Genomic DNA, 22,024 nt, shown 5'->3' on the forward strand with positions numbered 1-22,024 from the left:
AAATGAAAAATTTACAGCATAGCCTCTTATCTCCTGATACAGGTGTTAGGAAGTTTGCATATATTCTCACAATAACAGAATGCATTAAAATATCGATGCTACTCTTCCTAAAAAATGAAATGCAAATTAAATAAATGTGTATGCAACCCAATACTTCAAAACTACAATGCAAATTAATCAAAAAATAAACTTGATTTTTAAGGATAAAGCAAGTGTAAATCTGACTACAAAGTAAAAACCAACTGTCAAACAAATGTAATTAATGTTAAAATATCACAAAATGCAAGGATAAAAGTAATTTATTTCTAGGTGTGGCATCATGACCAATAACATACACCTGATAAATAATCACATGTCAATTCAATGGCTTTCAACATTTTCTTCATGTAATCTCAAATGCAGGGACCATCCAATAATGTAAATATTAGTGTGATGATAATTAAAGCAGTATCAGAAAAGGATGATAAGATGATATAAGTTAATTAACACTTAAGAAAAGGTTTTGAAGACATCATTGGTTCATACATAAAAAGACTCAAAAATAAGGAATTAGTGTTTGATTTTATATTTGATTAGTTCAGTTCTTCTCCCCTTTCTAATATCATCACACTTCCCACATTGTTTTCTCAAGCTACTTGCTTGTACAAGTAGCCAGCACAGATTCGACAGGGCACATAGCCTCCCTTTGCGCTGTAACCAATGATTCCAAGTACAAATATGGTATTCAAAGCGCAGAAAGAACTGGCTAGTTGTATAAATAGGAGTGCAATTGATAATTATTTGATATATAGTAAAGATGCTATAATCCACAGAAAATACCAATGTGCTTTATAATTTTATGACACACTCAGTGGCATTAAAAATGCCTTTCTGGAATCCTTGGTGTTCAAGAATAGCAAACCATTAGCTTCCAATTACTGGAATGCTGGAAAAACTAGACAACTTCATTACCTTTATAATTTCATTTTCTCACGACCTGCTAATCTTGCAATTTCCCAAGACAGCAGTCTTCCAGTACCTCATGTATTGTATGAATGGCAGTGACAGTTTTGAGAAAGCCAAAATTGCTTGAAACAACAGAAGGTACCCTGGTGCAGACATTTTAATCCACTTCACCTTGTTAGTCATCAAAAATGAGCAACATTGAAGAGAATGCATGGAAATCCTGAACAGAACTTCTCAGTTTGTTAAAACAAATCCAGTAGGGACCAGCAAGCCTGTTTTTGCTGAGACCAAACGTGACTGAAACAAATTTACTTGAAACCTTTGGGGACTGTTAAAATTTTAGTTTGAAAATGTCTTTTTCTGTACAGCAGTAATCAATGACAAAACTTTAGCTTTGAATAGACTGTGGTATTCCAATTGAAAAAAATGTCTTTGAAAACAGCAGTTGTCTATCGGTTAGCTCCATAATTATATTAAATATATAAGAAGTTAACAGGGGAAATGGATTCAGTTTTTATAAACTGTGTACTCTTGGAAGTTAAATTGTAGGTAACAACAATTCTGTAGTCATCAGTCCAGAAGTCTCAAATTGTCTTAAATATAAGAAGTTTGGTCAATTGTACTCATATTTTACTGCAGCATATAAAGAATTAAATTTAATCAAAATGGCTTGGGTATACCTTTTCTATGTTTATATACTTGTATAATTGTTATTTTTTCGTGGGATTTGAGGTGACTGGGAAGGCCAGCATTTGTTGCCCACCCTGAACAGAGTGGCTTGCTCAGCTATTGCAAAGGACATTTAAGAATCACTATTCTCAAGACTAGTTTTATATTCCAGATTAATTAACTAAGTTTAAATTTCACCAGATTCCATGGTGCGATTTAAACCCATGTCCTCAGAACATTAGCCTGGGTCTATGTATTATTAGACTAGTGATATTACAACAATGCCATAATATCCTCCATATCACAATCACTGGAATTCAACAGCTAATAGTCATTGACTTGAATACAGCTAATAAAACTGTTGTCGTTATATATTTGCAACAATTGTATAAAACATATTTATCCAGAAGAATATCTAAACATTATTGATAATAAAGAACAACCAAAAACATTGTGAAATAACCATAATCGTGTGTAAACTGATGGACATCTTTGAAGTAAAGAGCCAGGCACCAATAATTCAAATGCACAATATTATTTCATGCACTAACAAAAATAAAGATATGAAGAGCGGTGAAGTAGTGATGATAAGGTAATGTCATGTTTCAGCTGAGTGAACTGTTTAATTGGTGAATAGATCCATGATTTTTTGACAGCATATAGTTGCTGTTTGTAAAATAAACAGCAAATGGGACTAATGTTTAGTGTCATAACTGGGAATCATAAGCACAATTCCCATGTAGTTTGCTGACAAAAACGTATGTCTGACTTCATGTTGAAGTGGGTTATATTTGCATATTCTGAAGCAATATCAATGGACCTTATAAAAGTAGCAGCTGAAATTCATTAAGAATCTATTGCTAAATCCAGCCTTTTGTGATGGCTCCGGAATGCAGGAAGATAGTCATCAAATTCCATTTCCCAGGCTGGGTAGTCAAATGTCAATGATATTATAGTTCTTCTAGAAAGGCCACTTGTGTCTTGGCTGTTACACTTTGTAGATTAAGCTGCAGAATAAAAGCAAATAAAAGAAAAAGTCATACAAGATGTAATTTTAAATTGTTCAATACTTTCCAAGTATGCAGATAAATCCAAGTTTTATTCTAGCATTTTTATGTGCTGTATGGCTATCTATTTGCTACACTGTAGCTATGGCAAGCAACAAACTACAAGATGCCAGCACTGGTTTAAATGAAAGAGCTTGCACTCATACAGCATTTCCAACATTCTCACTATTTTCCAAAATCCTGCACAACTAATGTATCACTTGTTGAACTGCAATCACTATTATTTTGCAGGCAAACCTACAGTCAATTTTTCACACAACATTCCCTCAAAAATATGCATATTTTCAGCTATACTCATGTTTTCATGGTGTTTATTAAAGGAAGAATGTTGGGACAATGGAAGAAAATTCTAGGTTCTCATTTTAATAGTTCCATATATCCACATGATGAATGGTCAGATTAATTTGTCATCCCAAAGACAGCACTTTTGACAAAGCAGCATCTTGTTATGATGACCCTTGCAGAATGAAACTTGAAACCACAACTTTTTCATAAGATGATAAGAAATAAATCAGTCGACAATACAGCTAATTAAGCCTTTTCGTTCTGATCAGGTTTGATCTTGGGCTTCAATACCACTTGTGTGCCTGTTCCCAATATCCTTCATTTCCGAGAGCGCAAACATCGGTCAATCTGAGAGTTAGATGCATTCACTCAGTGGCACGAATATTACTACTGAACCAAATTAGAACTTAAAAACCTGCAAGCTCACAAATGTTCTTAACACAAGCTTTCTAACTTATAACCACAAGGGGGCCACATTTTACCATAGGTATATAACTGTGGGTAGTAGTATTGAAATATTTTTTCCACCCAAATGAAACATGCTTCTTGTATGCAGTCACAAGATGTACAAAGCTCAAGCACAAATAAGAATTTGAAGCGATAGGTCTGAATAATATTTGGAAAAATGAAACAAAATATACAAACACGACATACCAACCTTAGTGCGAACACTATATAAAAATTGTTCTCATTTACAAGGGCAGATAAATGTACATCAATCTGTGTAGTGGCAAGACAAAATGTTAATAACTTCAAATACTCATTATATATATGTTCTGACTGCTACTTCCCATCTCCAGTTCACTTCTTCCAGCTTGCTGATAATCCCATTTGCTACTTCCCTACCTAACCTTCCGTCATCACTTTGACATTCCACTCCTGCCTTCCCTCTCACATCCTCATTTCTGAAGTCTCATCAGTGAGTCCAGGACAGGGGTACTGAGAGACAGGAAACAAGTTTTTTTTTGGGAGGAGGGGGAGGGGAGAGTAACAAACAGGAAGATCAGAGGGAAAGGCAGACATCGATGGAGGCTGAGAGGGGAGGCAGTGAACATGAGGGCTGAAAAGGAAAAGAGGTGAGGGTCGAGGGGCAGGAGAGTCGAAGGGGAGGTGGTAAGCAGGAGTGCTGTTTGCTGGGTGAATGGTCAGCAGGAGATTAGGTGGGAGGTGGTGAGAAGTGGTAGCTTGTTTTTAAAAATGACCGTTGCGGAGTAACTAGTAAAATGAAAACAGAAGTAGCGCTACTAAGGAAACATCCCTAATATACAAACCACTCTGAAACAAAAGCATACTATGACAAAAAAAACCTGAAAGAACTGCAAATTCTGGATTCTAAAACAAAAACAGAAATTGCTGGAAAATCTCAGCAAGTCTGGCACCATCTGTAGAGAGAAACCAGAGTTAACGTTTCAGGTCCAGTGACTCTCCACAAATGCTGCTAGCCCTGCTGAGATTTTCCAACAATTTCTGTTTTTGTTTCATACTATAAGCATGTGCTTTGAACTAGAGGTATCTGCATCCATTTATGAATCTCTCAGACCACAAAACACCCTTCAACAGGTTTTCATTTGAGCTGTTCTGATTCAAGCACTTGAGTGGTACACATCTGTCCACCCTACTCTGGTATTGCATCATTTACTCCTTAAATTCTCCTCAGTATCTTTGTTACTTCCAAACCTGACCATTCCAATGTACTCCGCTCATCTTTCACCTTCGATGCACATAAATCCATCCCAAACCTTGTAGCCTGCATCCTAACTTCATCACCCCTGTGCCCTCTGATTTACACTAGCTCCTGGTTGATGAATGTCTTGATTTAAAAATCTCATCCTTTTTTTTCAAATCCCTCCATGGCGCTGCCACTCCATTACTGATTAAACTGAATTATCTGCCTCCTGCAATTCTTGATCATCTCAACTTTAATTGCTTTGCCATTGGTGGCTACGTTTGGTTGCCAAGCGTCTGAATTCTCCAAATCTACCTCAACCTCTCTTTTCACTACTTGGACACCCCTTAAAACCTATTTCTTTGACTATTTGTTTATATATGAACCAGCGCCAAATTTTGTGATCCCATGAAGCAGTCTTAGGATATTTCACAAAGTTAAAGATACTATATACAGTAAATGCACGTTTTTGTTAAATTATACTTTCCCCTTTCTTCCTGTTTGCACCACAAGGTGACAGTGCAGCATGTACTGCTTACAAATATGATCTCTTAACGTAACTGTTAGTCTTGGGTGTGAAGGCAATCAAATAATTTGACAGCCCAGTGAGAAGCAGTCACATTTCCTCGCTTTTAGATAATTCTTTCTCAAGTATTTCATATATGAGCTATTTTAATATGTGATTATAAGTTAAAATTTGTCCACAAGCCAGCAATCCTATAAGCAGTGATATCTCCTGCTGGTTACTGCTGTCATCAATTCCTAGCGGACACAGTCTCATATTGCAAAATAGCCCTCTGACACCTGCTGCTACTACATATTTACTTCTGCATCCTACACAAAGGTCCCCTTTGCAGGCCATAAATCTTTAATATTGAAAAATCATGCCTTTGTACGCAGCTTCTGATTCTGTCCAAACTCCTCTAGAAAGAGCAGATAACAAAAGGTGGTAATGGGGCTGCCAACAGATCCCATGTAGCCAAGCTTAATAACCAATTATCTCAGTAAACAAATGGCCAATGGATGCAGCACAGAGATTTGAATAGCTTCTGTCAGAAACTTGAGGACAAACAATGAAGTTTCTGGGTTAAAGTGAAACCTATACAGGGTCCTCTTTAAGGAAAAGAAACAAACATGATTGAATAGGCAATCACTCTGTTTTACACAGTCCACACATTGGGAAAAGATACCTACATTTATCCTGAGGTTTCAACGAACATGTTGCAAGCTTTTCCCTATATTATACTGGACATATAGAACACAGACAAAAGAATGTCATGTGAAGACGACATTTGTTGAGAAAATTTGTTTTCATAGTCAGCATTGCATCTTTTTATGTTGTGTCAATACCCAAGCACTCACCATCACAATCTCAAGGGCAATTAAGGATGGGCAATAAATTCTAGCAGTTACTGGTGTTCACAGGCTGTGTATACTCCATTCCTATCTCCTGAGCACTGTCACATCATAGAAATGAATGAGGATAAAGCCATGCAAGTTTCTCCAAGTAGACCAATAAAGAAACCCAAATGGATTGTGCATGTAGCAGCCACTAACTGTTGCCTATCCACGAGGAGAATTACAACACAGGTTTGGGTATTGCCACTTTGTGAAACAATATTTCCTTCGGCTATTCTACAAAGGACAAAACAGTGGGACTAATTGACAGCTCTTGCACAGAGCCAGCAGTGCGTGTGATGGGCTGAATGATCTCCTTCTGTGCTGTAAAAATCGATAATTCTAAGACCCTAATCATTCTAACAACCTTTCAAAAGCTTTCTCAATTCTAAAGACAACTGCACACACATTAGAATCAAGAATGGGAAATATGAGCAAATTATCACATCAAAAGTCGCATTTCACACAAAATTAGAATGCAATAAACATATTAATATCTTAATAATCTACAAGAACAGGCATATGTCCTCGTTATGGAGCCAGACCACTAGGAGATGAACAAAACACAAAGGCGAATTGAGAAGGAATCAGTAAAAATCTAAAATAGTGAGGTACAAACAGTCAAAATAACAATGGACAAATAACAGAAATATTGCACAGACGCACAAAAGAAAATTACAATTTACAAAATGACCTTATGGGCTAACATGTTGCGGCTTAATTAAAAATAACTAGAACCAGCTGACAGGTTATCATAAACTTAGCAAGATGTTAAGACTGTTGAAGCTAGTCTACCAAAGCACAGCAGGAGTTGACAAAGTCTTGCTTTTGAATTCCGTAAACAGATTTGAACAATACACTTATGACTCAACTCAAAGGAGTTCTTGTGCAACTGTTAATACCAGTAATCTCTCGGTCACAGTATATAATAGATAATCAGAATAAAAACCATTAGTCACACTTCTCAATGTTTTGCAATTCTCTGGCTTGTTTCAAGGGGTCTGGATACAGGTCATCCTGAACAGGCATGGTATAACTGTTAGGGAATACAAACACATTAGATTTTGGGCTTCTCTTAAATTGTCTGCACCAGAGTTGACTGGCATGTCATAGTTCCAAAATTATCTTTGTTATATGGTAACTGCAACATTCAGCACCTGAATAGCATATGCAGCATTAACTACCTTTAATTTCCTGGAGGCTTTAAGCTTGTAATTCATATGCTGATGTAGTTGAAATATAGTCTCTGACATACTTCACAAGTTATTAACCATGGTCAATGACTTTCACATCAGTGTAAAATGCAGAGAACAGATTTTCTTTTACAAAAAGAGGCAGTTGAGGGAGAAAGGTAAGACAAAGTACATTCAAAGTGAATCCAAATTAATTTAGGATAGCATTTACTCCATCTCAGTTCTTAATTGAAACCTAGACTAAACCAGTGAAGTGAAGTGAAGCCTTTAACACAGTAAAACATCACAAAATACATTCTGAGAACATTAATCAGACAACACTTAGCCACATTAAGAGATAACAGAACAAAAGAGCAAAAGCTTGGTCAAAGATGTGGGTTTTAAGAAGTGACTGAAAGGAGTAAAAAGAAAGAGAGGCAAGTTTAGGGAGGGAATTCCAGAGTTAGGCCAAATCTGCTAAAGACACAGCTGCTAATAGCTGAGGAAAAGAAATCAGGCATGCACAATAAGCCTAATTGGAGAAGTGCACAGATTTGAGGGTTGCAGGATCGCAGCAAGTTAGACAGTTAAAGAGGGATGAGACCATGGAGAGATCTGAATATAAAGATGAGATTTTTAATATTGAGAAGTTACGAATCTATTTTATATCTATAATTTAAATGCTTGATGTATACAAGGAGTCCCCGGGTTGCAAATGGGTTCCATTCTGGCATGTATTCACTAGTCAATTTGTACACTTTGTCAATTCGCCATTCCTGATGAAAGGCATATGCTCGAAATATCAACTCCCCTGCTCCTCGGATGCTGCCTGACCTGCTGTGCTTTCCCAGCGCCACACTTCTTGAATTTGTACATGTTAGAACACAATACAGGACAATGTAAAGCAGCTATTCCGAAGTACAGGAAATGTTCGTTTGTTGGGTCTATAAAGTTACACCCCTGTATGCAATCATGTTCGTAAGTAAGAGCGTTCATAAGTCAGGGACCCCGTATATGTCAGAAGTCATGCAGGACTTTGGGTGAGTTGGACTTGGTGCAAATTCAGGTTGTAGTTTTATCCTAATTGAGTGTCATTATACTGCCATACTAGAACATTGATCAGTTTTTTTGTATGCTACAGTTTTAAAAAAGTTAAAACGTACTTTAGAAAATGGAATGTTCAACAGAGTTCACCAATCCTTACAAACTAATTTCTACCAAATTTATTACCATATTCCCACATCTTGTAATTTCTCTAGTCAAGTAAATCAACTAGCTACAATGACAGAATGGTTTGCACCTTACCAAAAGAGTTTGAAGTGGCTAAACACCTTCTCAAATCCTGGCAACATGACAAGATAAACATTTAAAACGCCAGTGTTAAATTTAGAATTTATCCAAGGTTTCCCTTGTTTGCTTTACAATATTGGATTTCTCCAATTCTGAAATTAATGACAGATGCAGAGTAAACCAGTTTAATGAATGGTATGTTTGTTATGCATACTAGTATTTAAGTAGAATAACCTTAGCATAAACACTGCACTCATTTCCCAAAATGTTGTGGAGTTTTTTTGTTTCTCAAAGAAACATAGATTTTCATGGAAGAAATGCCTCATAGTACAGTAATCAGAATAGTTGAATACCTATAACCCTCACAGCCTTCACAATACCCGTGCTAATTCAATGGGATTGGTGCATTTCTACAGCATTATACAAAATATTATTTTAATTCTTTTTTGCATCTTCTGGAAATAAAATACAGATATGTCTAATATGGCGGCTGACATTTTCCATTGTTCACTTACTGCTAATGCCAGAAATTAATTTTTCATTACTGAATGCAATTTTTGTAGAGATGAATGCTTATAATATGATAACCTTACTTTATGAATTTGAGCACACATCCAGTTAGTGTAGACTTGTAGCATTTATTTATTTATTTTAATGCAAATGAACCATGCTAATCCTGGCAGGCATCTTTCAAACTGCTGATGTTGGCAAATTACACTGTAATTCTATCGACTGCGTTTAGATTTATTACTTTTTTTTTAATGATTGTAAGTACAAGCACACTCATCCTCCATGCAAAATTAAAACAGCAAGAGCAAAGCTTCACACATTATCCCACAAAAATCTACAGCCTTCGAATAAATTATGGTTTACCCATGGGAAGAAATTATTTTCTTCTATTGAAATTGCCAAGTGAGGCTGGTCTAATGAGCTTCAGGCCTACAGCAATGCTGCTGTAAAACAACCACCTTCAAAGAGGAATACAGCAAGTCTGAAGTAAGTTGGCCTGCCTGCCAGCTCAGTGATATAAACAAATAAAGGAGCTGGAAATGATTTGAACTTTTGTAAAATAAAATGACACTTTTTTTATATATAAAAAAGAAAATTTTAAAGATTTTTTACAAAATTACAGTAGTACAAACAAGTATAAACATCAATATAAAATTAAATAAGAGAAAAAAAACAAAAAAAAAAGAAAAGCCCAACTAGCTACTAATCTATTCTACGAACAACCAAAACGTAAAATAGGATATCATACATTACTAGCAATAAACAACAAAATAATTAAATAACATGCTCAAAATAGATTTACATCAAGTCATAATAAAACCTGTATTTGTACGGGATTCCAGAACCATTACCAGCTGCTAGACAAAAGCCCTGGACAGTATGGCCGAGATATCTGTGTCGATGTAGTTCAAAAAGGGCTGCCATGTTTTATAGAATAATTCCATTTTTTGGTGCACCACATTTGTGAGGAAGTCAAGGGAGATATATTCCATGACTAACCTGAACCAGTTTGAAAGTCCTGGAGGGCTTTCAGCTACCCAATTCTCTAAAATATTTTTCCTTGCACAGAAAGAAAGAATGGTAAATAATTTCCTCCTGTACACATCCAGGGAGGGAAAATCTGAAGAACCCAAAAGCAGAGACACTGGATCCAATCTAATCTCCGTACCCAAGATCTCTGTCAAGGCATTCGCTACTCTGTCCCAATACATACAGAACTTATGGCATTCCCATAGACAACGCGTGAGTGTGCCAACTTCTATTTTACATTTAGGACACATTGGGGATGCTCCTGCCTTGAATTTTGCGAATCGTTCAGGTGCCATATGAGCCCTATGGAGTATCTTTAATTGAATAGCCTGAGTTCTATTACAAATAGAGATCTTTCTGGCATTTTCCAAGATGTCCTCCCACATTTCTAATGAGACTTCCAACCCCAATTCTTGATCCCAGGTTTTAAATAATCGTTCCATGTCCTTAGATACGTTATTATGTAATGAGTAATAAAGAGTACTAATGCAGGGGGGCCCCATCAGCCGTAGCACTCTCCTTTCCCTATCCAATCCGTGCGGTCTTTTTTTGTATATAATCTCGTATTTGGAAATACTGAAAAAGGTCCCTGTTAGGCAGTCCAAACTTCTTGTACAACTGCTCAAAGGACATCATAACCTCCCTATCAAACAGGTCTCCCAAACAGGAGATACCTCTGGACTTCCAAGTTTAAATGTTGCATCTGTCACCCCTGGCTGGAATCCCGGTGCTCCCACTATAGGAGTATAAGGGGAGGTTTTTTGCAGGTTACCCTCATCTTGTCGCATTATCCTCCAGGCTTTAATTGCATTTAATACAATAGTCCATGATAGCTCTCATCTTATCCATAAATAAAAGGTTGATGAGGGGACATTTTGCTTGGAAGGTCTCAATATCTAACCAGATTGATTGTGGGTCACAAGGGACCCAATCAGCTACGTAAGACAATAAGGAGCTCAACTGATACCTCCTAAAATGTGGAAAGTTCCATCCTCCCCTTGCTTGTGGGAGCTACAGCTTTTCTAATTTGATAAGGGCCGTTTATGATTCCAAATAAAGGAGCCGAGCCAGCCGTAAAGCTTAAGTAACGCCTGTCTCGGCAGCATCAGGGGGAGCATTCTCATAGGATATAGAAGACAAGGTAGAATATTCATCTTAACTAGGGCTACTCTGCCTAACCAGGATATTGGGAGATCTCCCCAGCACTGAGGGTCCGGTCTTATTTTCTCTAATAAGTGCACGAAATTAGCTTTATACAGCTGACCAAATACTGGGGTGATAAAAATACCTAGGTACAGAAACCTTTTAGTGATCACCGAAAGGGGAAGCAAGATCCGTCCCATAAATTGGATACACTGGCAAGACCTCTCAGCGGCATGCTCTCAGATTTCATAAAATTGATTTTACAGCTTGAGAACATACCAAATAAATTGATCACTTGGATTAGGCGGGGCACGGATATCAAAGGATCACTTAAGAAGAGGAGGACATTATCTGCATGTAGAGTGATTTTATATTTGCCCGATCCAACCCTCAAAGCCGTTAATTTACGGACAATTCATATAGCTTTCGCCAGTGGTTCAATCACTAGCGTGAATAATAATGGTGAAAGAGGACATGCCTGACGACAACCCCTGCCAACACTAAAGCGATCCGAACTTAAACCATTGGTGATCACCGCTGCTTTGGGATCATTATAAAATACTGAAACCCATTTAGTAAATACCACACTCCAACATCGAACCTTTCCAGTGTATAAAAAAGATATGGTCATTCTACCCAATCAAATGCCTTCTCTGCATCCAAGGAGACAGCAAAACCTGGTATTGTTCCCTGTTGACAGGCTTGTATCATATTTAAGACCCTTCTAATATTATTAGTTGACCTGTGGCCCTTTATAAACCTGTCTAGTCCTCTTTTATGATGTATGGTAAGACCCTTTCCAATCTTAATGCTAACATTTTAGAAAGAATTTTGTAATGATATGGATCTATTTGATGAGCAATCTTCTGGGGTTTTTGCCTTTTTAAGAATAAGAGAAATTTGCTTCTCTTAACGAAGGCAGGAGGCAGCCCTGACTATGTGAGTAATTATCCATATTTATGAGTGGCCCGGTCAGTTCCCCTATAAATTCTTTATAGAACTCAACCTGGAATCCGTCTGGTCCAGGCTCTTTGCCACTCTGAAGCTGCTTAACCGCATCGAGTACTTCCTGGGGGGCATTCAAGATCGACACCTGCTCCGAGGTTAAGCCGGAAGGGCCAAATTTTTAAAGAAGGATTCCATCTTCTCAGTTCTATCTTCACAGTCCTGCGATTTATACGGTTCAAACTAGAACTCTCTAAATGCTGTATTGATCTTTTTATGATCACTAGTCAGGGTACCAGCACTTTCTCTAATGGACGTAATGGCTTGAGGAGCCTTTTTCTTTCTAGTAAGGTATTCGAGGTATCTGCCAGGCTTGTTGCCATATTCAAATAATCTCTGCTTTGTGAATAATATTTCCCTCTTTGCTGTTTGGGTAAGTGCGGTATTCAAGGCTGCCCTAAGGGTAGCTTAGTAATGGAAGGCCTGTCAACATACACTGTCTCAGCTGCCTTCGAGCAAGCTTTGAGCAGGCGCCATTGCTCTCCTTTTTGTCTTTTCTGGGTCGCAGAATATGAGATGACCAAGTCTCGCACATATACCTGAGTGGTCTCTCTCATCATCGACGGGTTACTGGTTGTACCTGAATTAATTTCCCAGAAGGTTTTGAATTCCTGCGAAAAATACTTGATAAATTTGCTTTCCTTCAATAAGAAGGGATCCATAAGCCAATGTCAGGGGCCTATCCAATCATCCCTAATCTTGACTTCCATATATACTGCAGCATGATCAGAAATAGCTGTATTAACTATTTTACAAGACAGTATGGAATTCAAAAGGGTCGAGGGGGCAAAAAACATATCAATTCTGGTATGGCACTTGTGTGGGTTACAGTAGAAAGTCTCTACCCTGGGGGTGAAGGCACCTCCATACATCTACTAGCCCGAGCTCCTCATTCAGATCCGCCAGTTATCTAGATCTCAGAGATATACCTGTAGTGCTCTTCGGTATCTTATCTGTCTCTGGGTCCATAATACAGTTAAAATCTCCTCCTATAATTGTATAGCCGACTCCAAAAGCCATCAACCTAGAGAACACTTCCGTTATGAATTTAGAGGGATGCACCGGGGGGCAATAGAGATTCAAAATTCCATATTCCTCTCCATGTATTAGGGCTTTGATCAATATATACCATCCAGACTCATCTTTTATCTGACTTAACATTTGGAAAGGAAGATTCTTCCAAATAAGAATGGCTACTCCCCTACTTTTTGAACTGAAAGATGAAAAAAAAGCCTGATCAAATCCGCCCTGTTGTAGCTTTAAATGTTCTTTGTCAAGTAGATGTGTCTCCTTGTAAGAGAGCTACATCAACCCTTCCTATTTTGAGACTTGATAATATATTTTTCCTTTTGATTGGTGAATTACTCCCCTTGACATTCCAGGTGCACCACCTAAGCGAATGGCTAGCCATGATCGTCCAGGCAAGCCCAAGACCCCCAGGAGGAAGAACCCCACTCAGAAAACCTTGAATAAAGACCGTAGTAAATTCACAAACACAAAAATTCTTTATAACATTTAAACTAACACAATTAAAAGCTATTCCTAAGTAAAAAAAAACGCAAAACATATTTAAAAGGAGACTTTTCCCCCTTGCTCCCAGGGGGTATAGCTACCTATCGATAACCCCACCATAACTTCTCCTAGCTAGGGTCCTGCTCTCGGCCCAGGCATTATAAAGTGGAGTAGACAAATTCAAACATTTTATAAAACCAAAGTTAAAAGTGAGTAACTCTGCTCCGACCCGGGCCTGCATATAGCAACCTGGGGGGCCAGGTCCTGACTCCAACTTCAACTTCAATAATTGTGGAAGCCATCGCTCCAAAAAGTCTATAAGCTGGCCTTCCTCTTCCTGTTCGGGAAGGCCCAGCAACCAAAAATTTTTCTGACAGCCCCGATTATCGAAGTCGTCGATGCGCTCCGCCAGGGTCCGGATTTGCTGCTCGAGAGCCCGGACCTGACCTATGGACGACTTGGCAGCTGTCTCTAAGGCTGCGGCCTGTTGCTCCGCTGCTCAAATTTTTCAATTTCTCGGTTGGTCATGCATCTGCAGGATGACCGAGATTGACTCCCACCTGGACCGGGACTCCTCAATGAAGGCGTCGATCTTCTCTTGAAGTTTGTTGAACCCGGAGATCAGGCTCGCCTCCGCAGGTAAGTCCCCTGTGGTGGCCGCGGACGTCTCTGCTGCAGGGGGAGGAGGTGGGGGAGGGGTCCCTGCTGTTGCGAGCTGCGTGAGTTTTTGCCCTTAGTCATTTTACAAACAACACCAAACTATCCAAGTTTGATGCAAAATGACTGACTATGCTGGGCAAAAGCTATTTTAAATGATTTAAAGGGTGAGGTGAAGGCGGGTACCCCACTTTGCCCGAGTCTTAGACAGAGCACTGCAGACTCAGACTTACTGGGTCGCTACCATCTTGAATCTCCAATTACACTAATTTTAAAGCTTTGAAAAAACATATGTAGGCATACTCTGGCCAAAAGTTGACTTTCCTTTTCTGCTAAGAAATGGTGTACTTCCATTTGTTGCTGAGAAATCAGAGGATTGTATTCATTGGGTGCCCGTTCTTTTTGAATACACTATGTAGGTGATTTTCCTCTGCTCTGTGTAGTTCCTCTGTGCTGCAGTATGTGGTGGCTCGTTGAAATAATGTTCTAATGCAGCTTTGTTTTTGGGTGTTTGGATGATTGCTTCTGTAGCTTAGTATTTGGTCAGTATGTGTTGTTTTCCTATAGAAGCTGGTGTGAAGTTCCCCACTGGCTGTTCACTCTACTATGACATCTCGGAATGGCAATTTGTTGCCATTCCTCCTCTTTAGTGAATTTTAAGCCAGTAAGGGTATTATAGATGGTCTTGAAGGTTTCCTCTAATTTGTTTCGTTTAGTAATGGCAAAGGTGTCATTCGCATAGCGGACCCAAAGTTTGGGTTGGATGGTTGACAGAGCTGTTTGTTCGAGTCTCTGCATTACTGCCTCTGCTAAGAACCCAGATATTGGAGATCCCATGGGTGTTCCGTTGGTTTATCTGTAGGTTTTGTTGTTGAAGGTGGTGGGTGGTAAGGCATAGATCCACTAGCTTGACGATATTGTCTTTGCTGGTGAGGTTGGTGGTGTTTGGTGTATGTGTCTTTGATTCTTCTAATAATGTAGTCAGTGTTTCCTTGGCCAGGTTGATGTTAATTGATGTGAACAGGTGCTGGTACATTAGAGGAGACCATTATTTCATCCTCTTCTATCTTGATGTCTTTGATGGTCTTCAGGAATTCTTGGGTGGAGTGGATGGAGTGGTGTGAGTTTTCTACGAAGTGTTCTAGTCTTTGGTGTAGCTCCTTGGCCAATCTGTAAGTTGGTGTTCCAGGTAGTGAGACTATGGGTCTGAGGGGGGCTCCTGGTTTGTGAATTTTGGGTAATCTGTAGAAGCGTGGCATGTTGGATCCGTCTCGTTTCATTTGTTGGAAGTCGGCCTTATTTATTTGTCCAGATTTCTCAAGTTTGGTAGCCCACATGGTAGTCCACAACCCCAACAACACACTAAAACAGCAGCTAATGAACTTGAAGGACTCTCTACACACAACCAAGCAAAACTAATGTCATTTACAAAATACCTTGCAAGAATGGTGACAAATACTACATTGGACAAATAGGCAGAAAACTAGCCACCAAGATACATAAACATCAATTAGCCACAAAAGGATATGATCCTCTCTCACTAGTATCCTTACATACGGATGAGGAAGGACACCACTTCAACTGGGACAACACATCCATCCTAGGGTAAGCCAAACAGAGACACGCATAAGAATTCCTAGAAGCATAGCATTCCAACCGTAACTCTATCAACATAGACATTGACTTGGATCCCATTTACCACCCCCTGAGAAAAAGAAGAGGAAATGATGTCACAATGAGGATCTAAAATTTGATTTTAGGCTGTTGTCAGAAGCAACAAGTATATGTTCACTCTGAGAGTCAAGAACTCTCCACGTGTAAATCAAGGGTAACCTGGTGATGGGATACCAGTCTCTGTATCATTTTCCAATTTTAATTTTCATGACTCAGTGCTCAGTCTCTTCTCCCTGTACCTGCTTCTGTTCAATGGAAAGCTGTGAGTTACACAAGAGGGCAAGAACAGGCAAAACACCAAGTTAACATGTTTTGGGTTCCGAGTCAATTAAGTAGACCAAGGAGGTAGCAACGCACAAGAAGGTGGTTTCTGAGCGATTAAATTTTTTATATAAAAATAAAATTAAAGATTAATTTTTTTTCCTACAAGAATCAAAATGATGAAATCTTTAACGTTACTGTTGCAAGTTTTACTTTATCAAATAGTTCAGTGCTATTCTGCTTTAACATTTTTAAATCAAAGAATTATCAAGTTCATTACACAGATACATATCATTTGCCAATCAATTCAATTATAGTGTCATTCCATTTGACACGAGGTTCAATCCTAAGATTTGAAATAAAGTAAACAGCCAAGAGTTGAAATCATATGGCTAATCTAAAGGAATGGAGGGCTGAAAACTACATATTGTAATCAAATTTCAACCCAACCAATGATGTGAGAGATAAAAACATCATAATGCCCGTTATGCACAAAATATTACGGCAGTAAAAATGAAAGTGTATAAGAGAGAGGTGCCGAGTGTTAGATAATGTAACCATAAATAAGGAAATAATGGTGAAATAATGGTTAAATGGTGGAGCTCAAATTCATGTATTCTAGGATGCTGATGGAAAGCAGAGTTTTAACTACAATGTTTCAAACATCTTCAGAAATCTGAGGATGCAATTAGAAAAATGCAGTAAAGAAAATGCAGTGAATGTTTTGTGCATAAGATTTTCAGAAGATGTTTGATAACAGCCACATAGGATGATAAAGTATTGGGGAATCAACGGTTAAAAGTCTCTATTTGCAATAATGATTTGCCTTACAAGTTTGAAATGGCAAATGATTTGCCTTACAAGTTTGCAATCACAGTAGCCATGGGAACATGAATTAAAAGAATGCAGGTGCCTCTGCATAACCTTGGAGATGTTCCTGTATACACTTCTCCCCATTACTAGGACGAGGCTGATGTAATTTTAATCAACAGAACATTGTTAACCGCCTTGCTTTATCTACTTTTCACTTATAAGAACAGTACCAGATGTAATAATATTTAAGTCAATAGTTTGTTTTGACTTATGTGAACAACATCAGATGTACAGTAGTGCCCCCCATACCCGCATGAGGATACATTCCAAGATCTACCACGGAAGTTTGAAACCACAGATAGGTGCGAACGCATTCATTTAAATGGGAAATGTACCTTCCCAGCAGCCTCTTGGTCCCTGGTTCTGGAACGTTCTCTATAATATGTTTGGGCCGCAGTAAACCGCGGGTAACAAACCATGGAAAGCAGACTTGTGGATTCTGGGATCGCCCTGTAGTTAAATTTAAATCAGCTGCTTTGTTTATCTACCTTTGACTTATCAGAACTCTACTAGAGGTAGTAACATTAAATCGTGGGGGAATGAGAAAAAGTGAATTAGTCACATACATAAAGACTACAATATATACTGCTTTCATGCTAGATGTCAGAGATCTGTTAATGGTCTTCTAAGAGATAGCTACTCTGGGGTATCGATCGCCAATCTCTCGCCGACTTAACTGAAATAAAGTGCGTATTGAAATTGAAACCTCTGTGCGGTCCGAAAATGTTTGAGTCAACAGGATGCTAATTGATAAGATTTGCGCTTATGGTAGGAGTGTTGCAGCATTTATAGAGATTAGTTGAGGGACAGAAAACCGAAAACAAATGTAGTAGTGCTTAAAGACGATTTTTCTGACTGGGACGCTGTAAACAAAGCTTAAGAGCACAATGCAATAAAGTGCATAAGTTACAAAACCAGCTGAAATAATTAATTTAATTAATTGGTGCATGATTAAACTGAATACTAAGAATGTTCGGTGCTCCAGCTTGGAGAGAATTGGAGCACAGAACAGACAGGACATGCACACTAATTAATAATTTCTTATTTACCAGACATAAAGGGGTGCATTTCAGACTTTACTGATTCCACCAAGTTATGTTGGTGAACTACTATGAAGAATACAGATGATTAGAATATAGGTTAATCCAAGTGGCAGATGCAGCTACAAATATATGAATAGCTCAAACTAAAACAAGGTGTGTGTGCAGGAGCATGTATACAGTATACACTAGACATATATCTATATTCACCTATATAAATAGATCTCACATGGTCTAGCTCAGGGTTAGTTAAAGGGTATTCAAATTTCAAGGTGAATAAACAAGTTCATAACAAACACGAGGATCTTTAGTGGCATTGCTAATGATTTAAATAACATCTGTTTCATAATTATGCACCTGAAGGTGCTGTTGCAAGAATAACATCACATGATCAAGTGAGTACAATGTCTTTGGGTTGAACAGTACAAGAATAAACAGTCACCACCTCTTCCACCAATCTACACCAAATACACATTTTATGCTGAGCCAAATTAGCAACTAAATAATGGTTCAACTCTGATCCATGTACACATCACAAGCTAAATCTACCCCACGCAGGTTACCCTCGCCTTGTTTTCATTTCCCCTTTTCAATAAGGTACTAACTATTTCCTATCCATGACACCTACTGCCTATAGCTGTTCTTCCCATGTCTGGCTGTGCTATGCCTTAGTTTGCTACTCCCAGCAAGCTGAACATAGAAGCTATGTACATGTAAAAAAACACATAAAAATGAATATACTCATGAAAGAAAACTCACATTACTGAGTGGTGTGTAAGTATTTTCATCAAATTCCATAGTTTCGTTGGTAGGGATGCCCATGTTAGCATGTCGTTCTTCTAGTTTCAGAGCTTCGATTTCAGTCTTTAGCTCCTTCAGCTGTTCTTGCAAATGTTTGCTTTTCTCCATGTATTCCACACTAAGGAATTCACACACAATGAATGTTAAGAACATTGTAAAGGCAATTTTATCTCAAAAGACTGCCTGGTATATTGTGAAAAATATCCCTGTTGTCTTGAAAAGAAAAGCAATTTCGTAGCTACAATCCACTGGTAACTACTCATATCCCGATTACCATCTACCTAGCTTCTCTTCTTCCCTGGCAGACTATCAACAATATAAAAGAAAGAACTGAGATACTAGAGATCTGAAACAAAAACAAATTGTTGGCAAAACTCAGTAGGCCTGGCAGCATCTGTCAGAAGAAAGCAAAGTTAACATTTCAAGCCCTGTGACTCTACGTCATAATGATTCTGAAGACGACTCACCGGACTTGGAACAATAATGCTTTTTATTCATCTGTGGGATGTAGGCATTGCTGGCTGGCGGTGAGCTGCCTTCTTGAAACTCTGCAGTTCACCTGCTGTGGATTGACCCACAAGGTCATGAGGGATGGAATTCTAGGATTAGACCCAATGACAATGAAGGAACAATGATATATTTCCAAGTCAAGATGGTGAGTGACTCTAGTCACTCACCAGCTCACATGTGGTGATGTATCCAAGTATTTGCTGCCCTTCTGGATGGACTAGGTCATGGGTTTGGAAGGTGCTGCCTATGGATCTTTGGTGAATTTCTGCAGTGCATCTTGTACATAGTACACACTGCTGCTACTGAGTGTTGGAGGTGGAGGGTATGGATGATTGTGGATGACTCAATCAACTGGGTCACATAGATGGTGACAAGCTTCTTCAGTATTGTTGGAGCTGCACTCATCCTGGCAAGTGGGGAGTATTCCATCACAATCCTGCCTTGTGCCTTGTAGATGGTGAACCGGCTTTGGGGAGTCGGGAGGTGAATTACTTGCTGCAATATCCCTAGTCTCTGACCTGCTCTTGTAGCCATTGTGTTTAATGTGGTGAGTTCAGTTGAGTTTCTGGTCAAGGGTAACCCCTAGGATGTTGACATTGATGGTTACACTGCTGAATGTCATGGGGCAGTGATCAGATTGTCTCTTATTGGAGATGGTCATATCCTGGAATTTGCATGGCACAAATGTTACTTGGCACTTGTCAGTCCAAGCCTGGATATTTATCTTATGGGATGTGAACATGGACTACTTCAGTAGCTGAGGAGTTGCGAATGATACTGAATATTGTGTATTCATCAGCGAACATCCTGGTTTCTGACCTTATGATGGAGGGAAGGTCATCGATGAAGCAGCTGAAGATGGTTAGGCCTAAGACACTACCCTGAGGATGTCCTGGAACTGAGATGACTGCTGTCCAACAATCATGACCATCATTCGATGCACCAGGTATGACTCCAACCAGCTGAGAGTTGGAGTCTCTGCCAACTCTGCTTTGTTCCCAGATGCTGTCAGACCTGTTGAGTTTTGCCAGAATCTGTTTTGTTACTACCAACAATCCCTTTGTATACCTCCCCTTTTTTATCTGTCTGTCTCTCTCTCTCATCCCCCCCCCCCCCCCCCACCCTTTGCTCCATCCCCACCTATCCACTCACTCATTCCCTCCTCCTCCACACCCACCCACCTTCCCAAACCAACATAAATACCTTGTCCTAGCTGTTTCCAGTTCTCCAGAAGGGTCAATGGTCTCAAAACATTAACTGTGTTATCTCTACACAGATGCTGCCAGATCTGCTAAGTTTCTCTAGTAATTTCTATTTTTATTTGTTTTGCATTAGTAACCCCATCAATCCACATGGACAACAACAGAAATACTAAAGCAAAGCTAAACATGGTACAGCTAAACACTAAAATTACAGAGTTAAACTCACTGCAACAAATCATCCATTTTCAATGCACAGCAAAATCACAGTACAGATGCCACAATGCTGTGAAGTTGCAGCATCATTTCACTTCTTTCAATGCCAACATAACTATTCAAGAATTCCCAAAGTTACTATAAGCCTACTATGTACCTGAAACCTCAAACTTTCCTTCAAGCAGGGAGAAGTTTGCGAAGTGGAATTAATCACTGAATTTGTCAGTCTGGCAACATTTGAAGAGGTGTGTGATGCAGTTGAACTTGGCCCATTATGTCAGTCTTTCCCCTAAATTCAAAAAGGAGCTCTCACTGACTTCTTTATCACTATCCAAGAACTGGCTTTGAAATACAACATTTAATTATTCAATTTTGCACCATTTGGTAACTGTATATCAATAGAATGGATAAAACCACAGTGTCAGCTTCAAGCAATCTAAAACTGCCCCCTGTCTATAAAATCATCAAGAGGATCAACATCTTATTAAGTGGAGGAAGCAACTCAGAGTTGGCACTGGAGGCTGAGTGCCTCTGATCAAGGGCTTATGCCAAAATGTCAATTCTCCTGCTCCTCAGATGCTGCCTGACCTGCTGTGCTTTTCCAGTACCGCACTCTGAACTAGAGGCTGAGGCTAAGGGAAGTCTTGTCTTTATTCACAATAAATTTGACATACCAATGCTAAGGACTGATGTCCAGGAGCAAGTTGTTGAACATCACAACATTTGTTTCTGTCTTTGTTGTGTGCCACACATTTACTTTTCTCTATGCTGTCTCTCCCAGCCTCTTCCCATTCTATCTTGTGCTCCCTGCCATGTGATTTTTGAAAAAAAGTTATAATATGCCCATCAGGAATTACAATGACTGAATAGCTTTCAAACAAATTCTTTACATAGCATGCAACCTCTAACAGAATGTTTTGGGCACATTCCTTTGTGGTAATCATTGAATATATTACATTCATGTTATAGCACAGAAATAGACCAGTCAGTCCAACAGATCCATGCTGATAATAATGCTTCCATCCGAGAAGCAGGAAAATCGACATTTCAGGCAAAAGCCCTTCATCAGCTCTCATGCCTGATGAAGGGTTTTTGCCCGAAA

General features: G+C 38.9%; 1 protein-coding gene across 6 annotated transcripts in view; it reads right to left on the reverse strand.

Annotated features, from left to right (window-relative positions):
- Window positions 1-283: 283 nt before the first annotated feature.
- LOC122564085 (NF2, moesin-ezrin-radixin like (MERLIN) tumor suppressor b) overlaps window positions 284-22,024 on the reverse strand; it is a 73,181-nt gene continuing 51,440 nt past the window's right edge. For all 6 annotated transcript variants that reach the window (XM_087977424.1, XM_087977423.1, XM_043718616.2 and 3 more), the window contains 2 exons: window positions 18,956-19,115; window positions 284-2,621 (listed from right to left, as the gene is read on the reverse strand). In XM_087977424.1, coding sequence (XP_087833550.1) covers window positions 2,565-2,621; window positions 18,956-19,115 — 217 coding nt within the window. In that variant the 3' untranslated portion in view covers window positions 284-2,564. The remainder of the gene's footprint in view (window positions 2,622-18,955; window positions 19,116-22,024) is intronic.

Source organism: Chiloscyllium plagiosum, unplaced genomic scaffold (genome assembly GCF_037043375.1).
Source record: "Chiloscyllium plagiosum isolate Xiang-an unplaced genomic scaffold, Cpla_swu_hap1 HiC_scaffold_31, whole genome shotgun sequence".
Taxonomy (NCBI): domain Eukaryota; kingdom Metazoa; phylum Chordata; class Chondrichthyes; order Orectolobiformes; family Hemiscylliidae; genus Chiloscyllium; species Chiloscyllium plagiosum.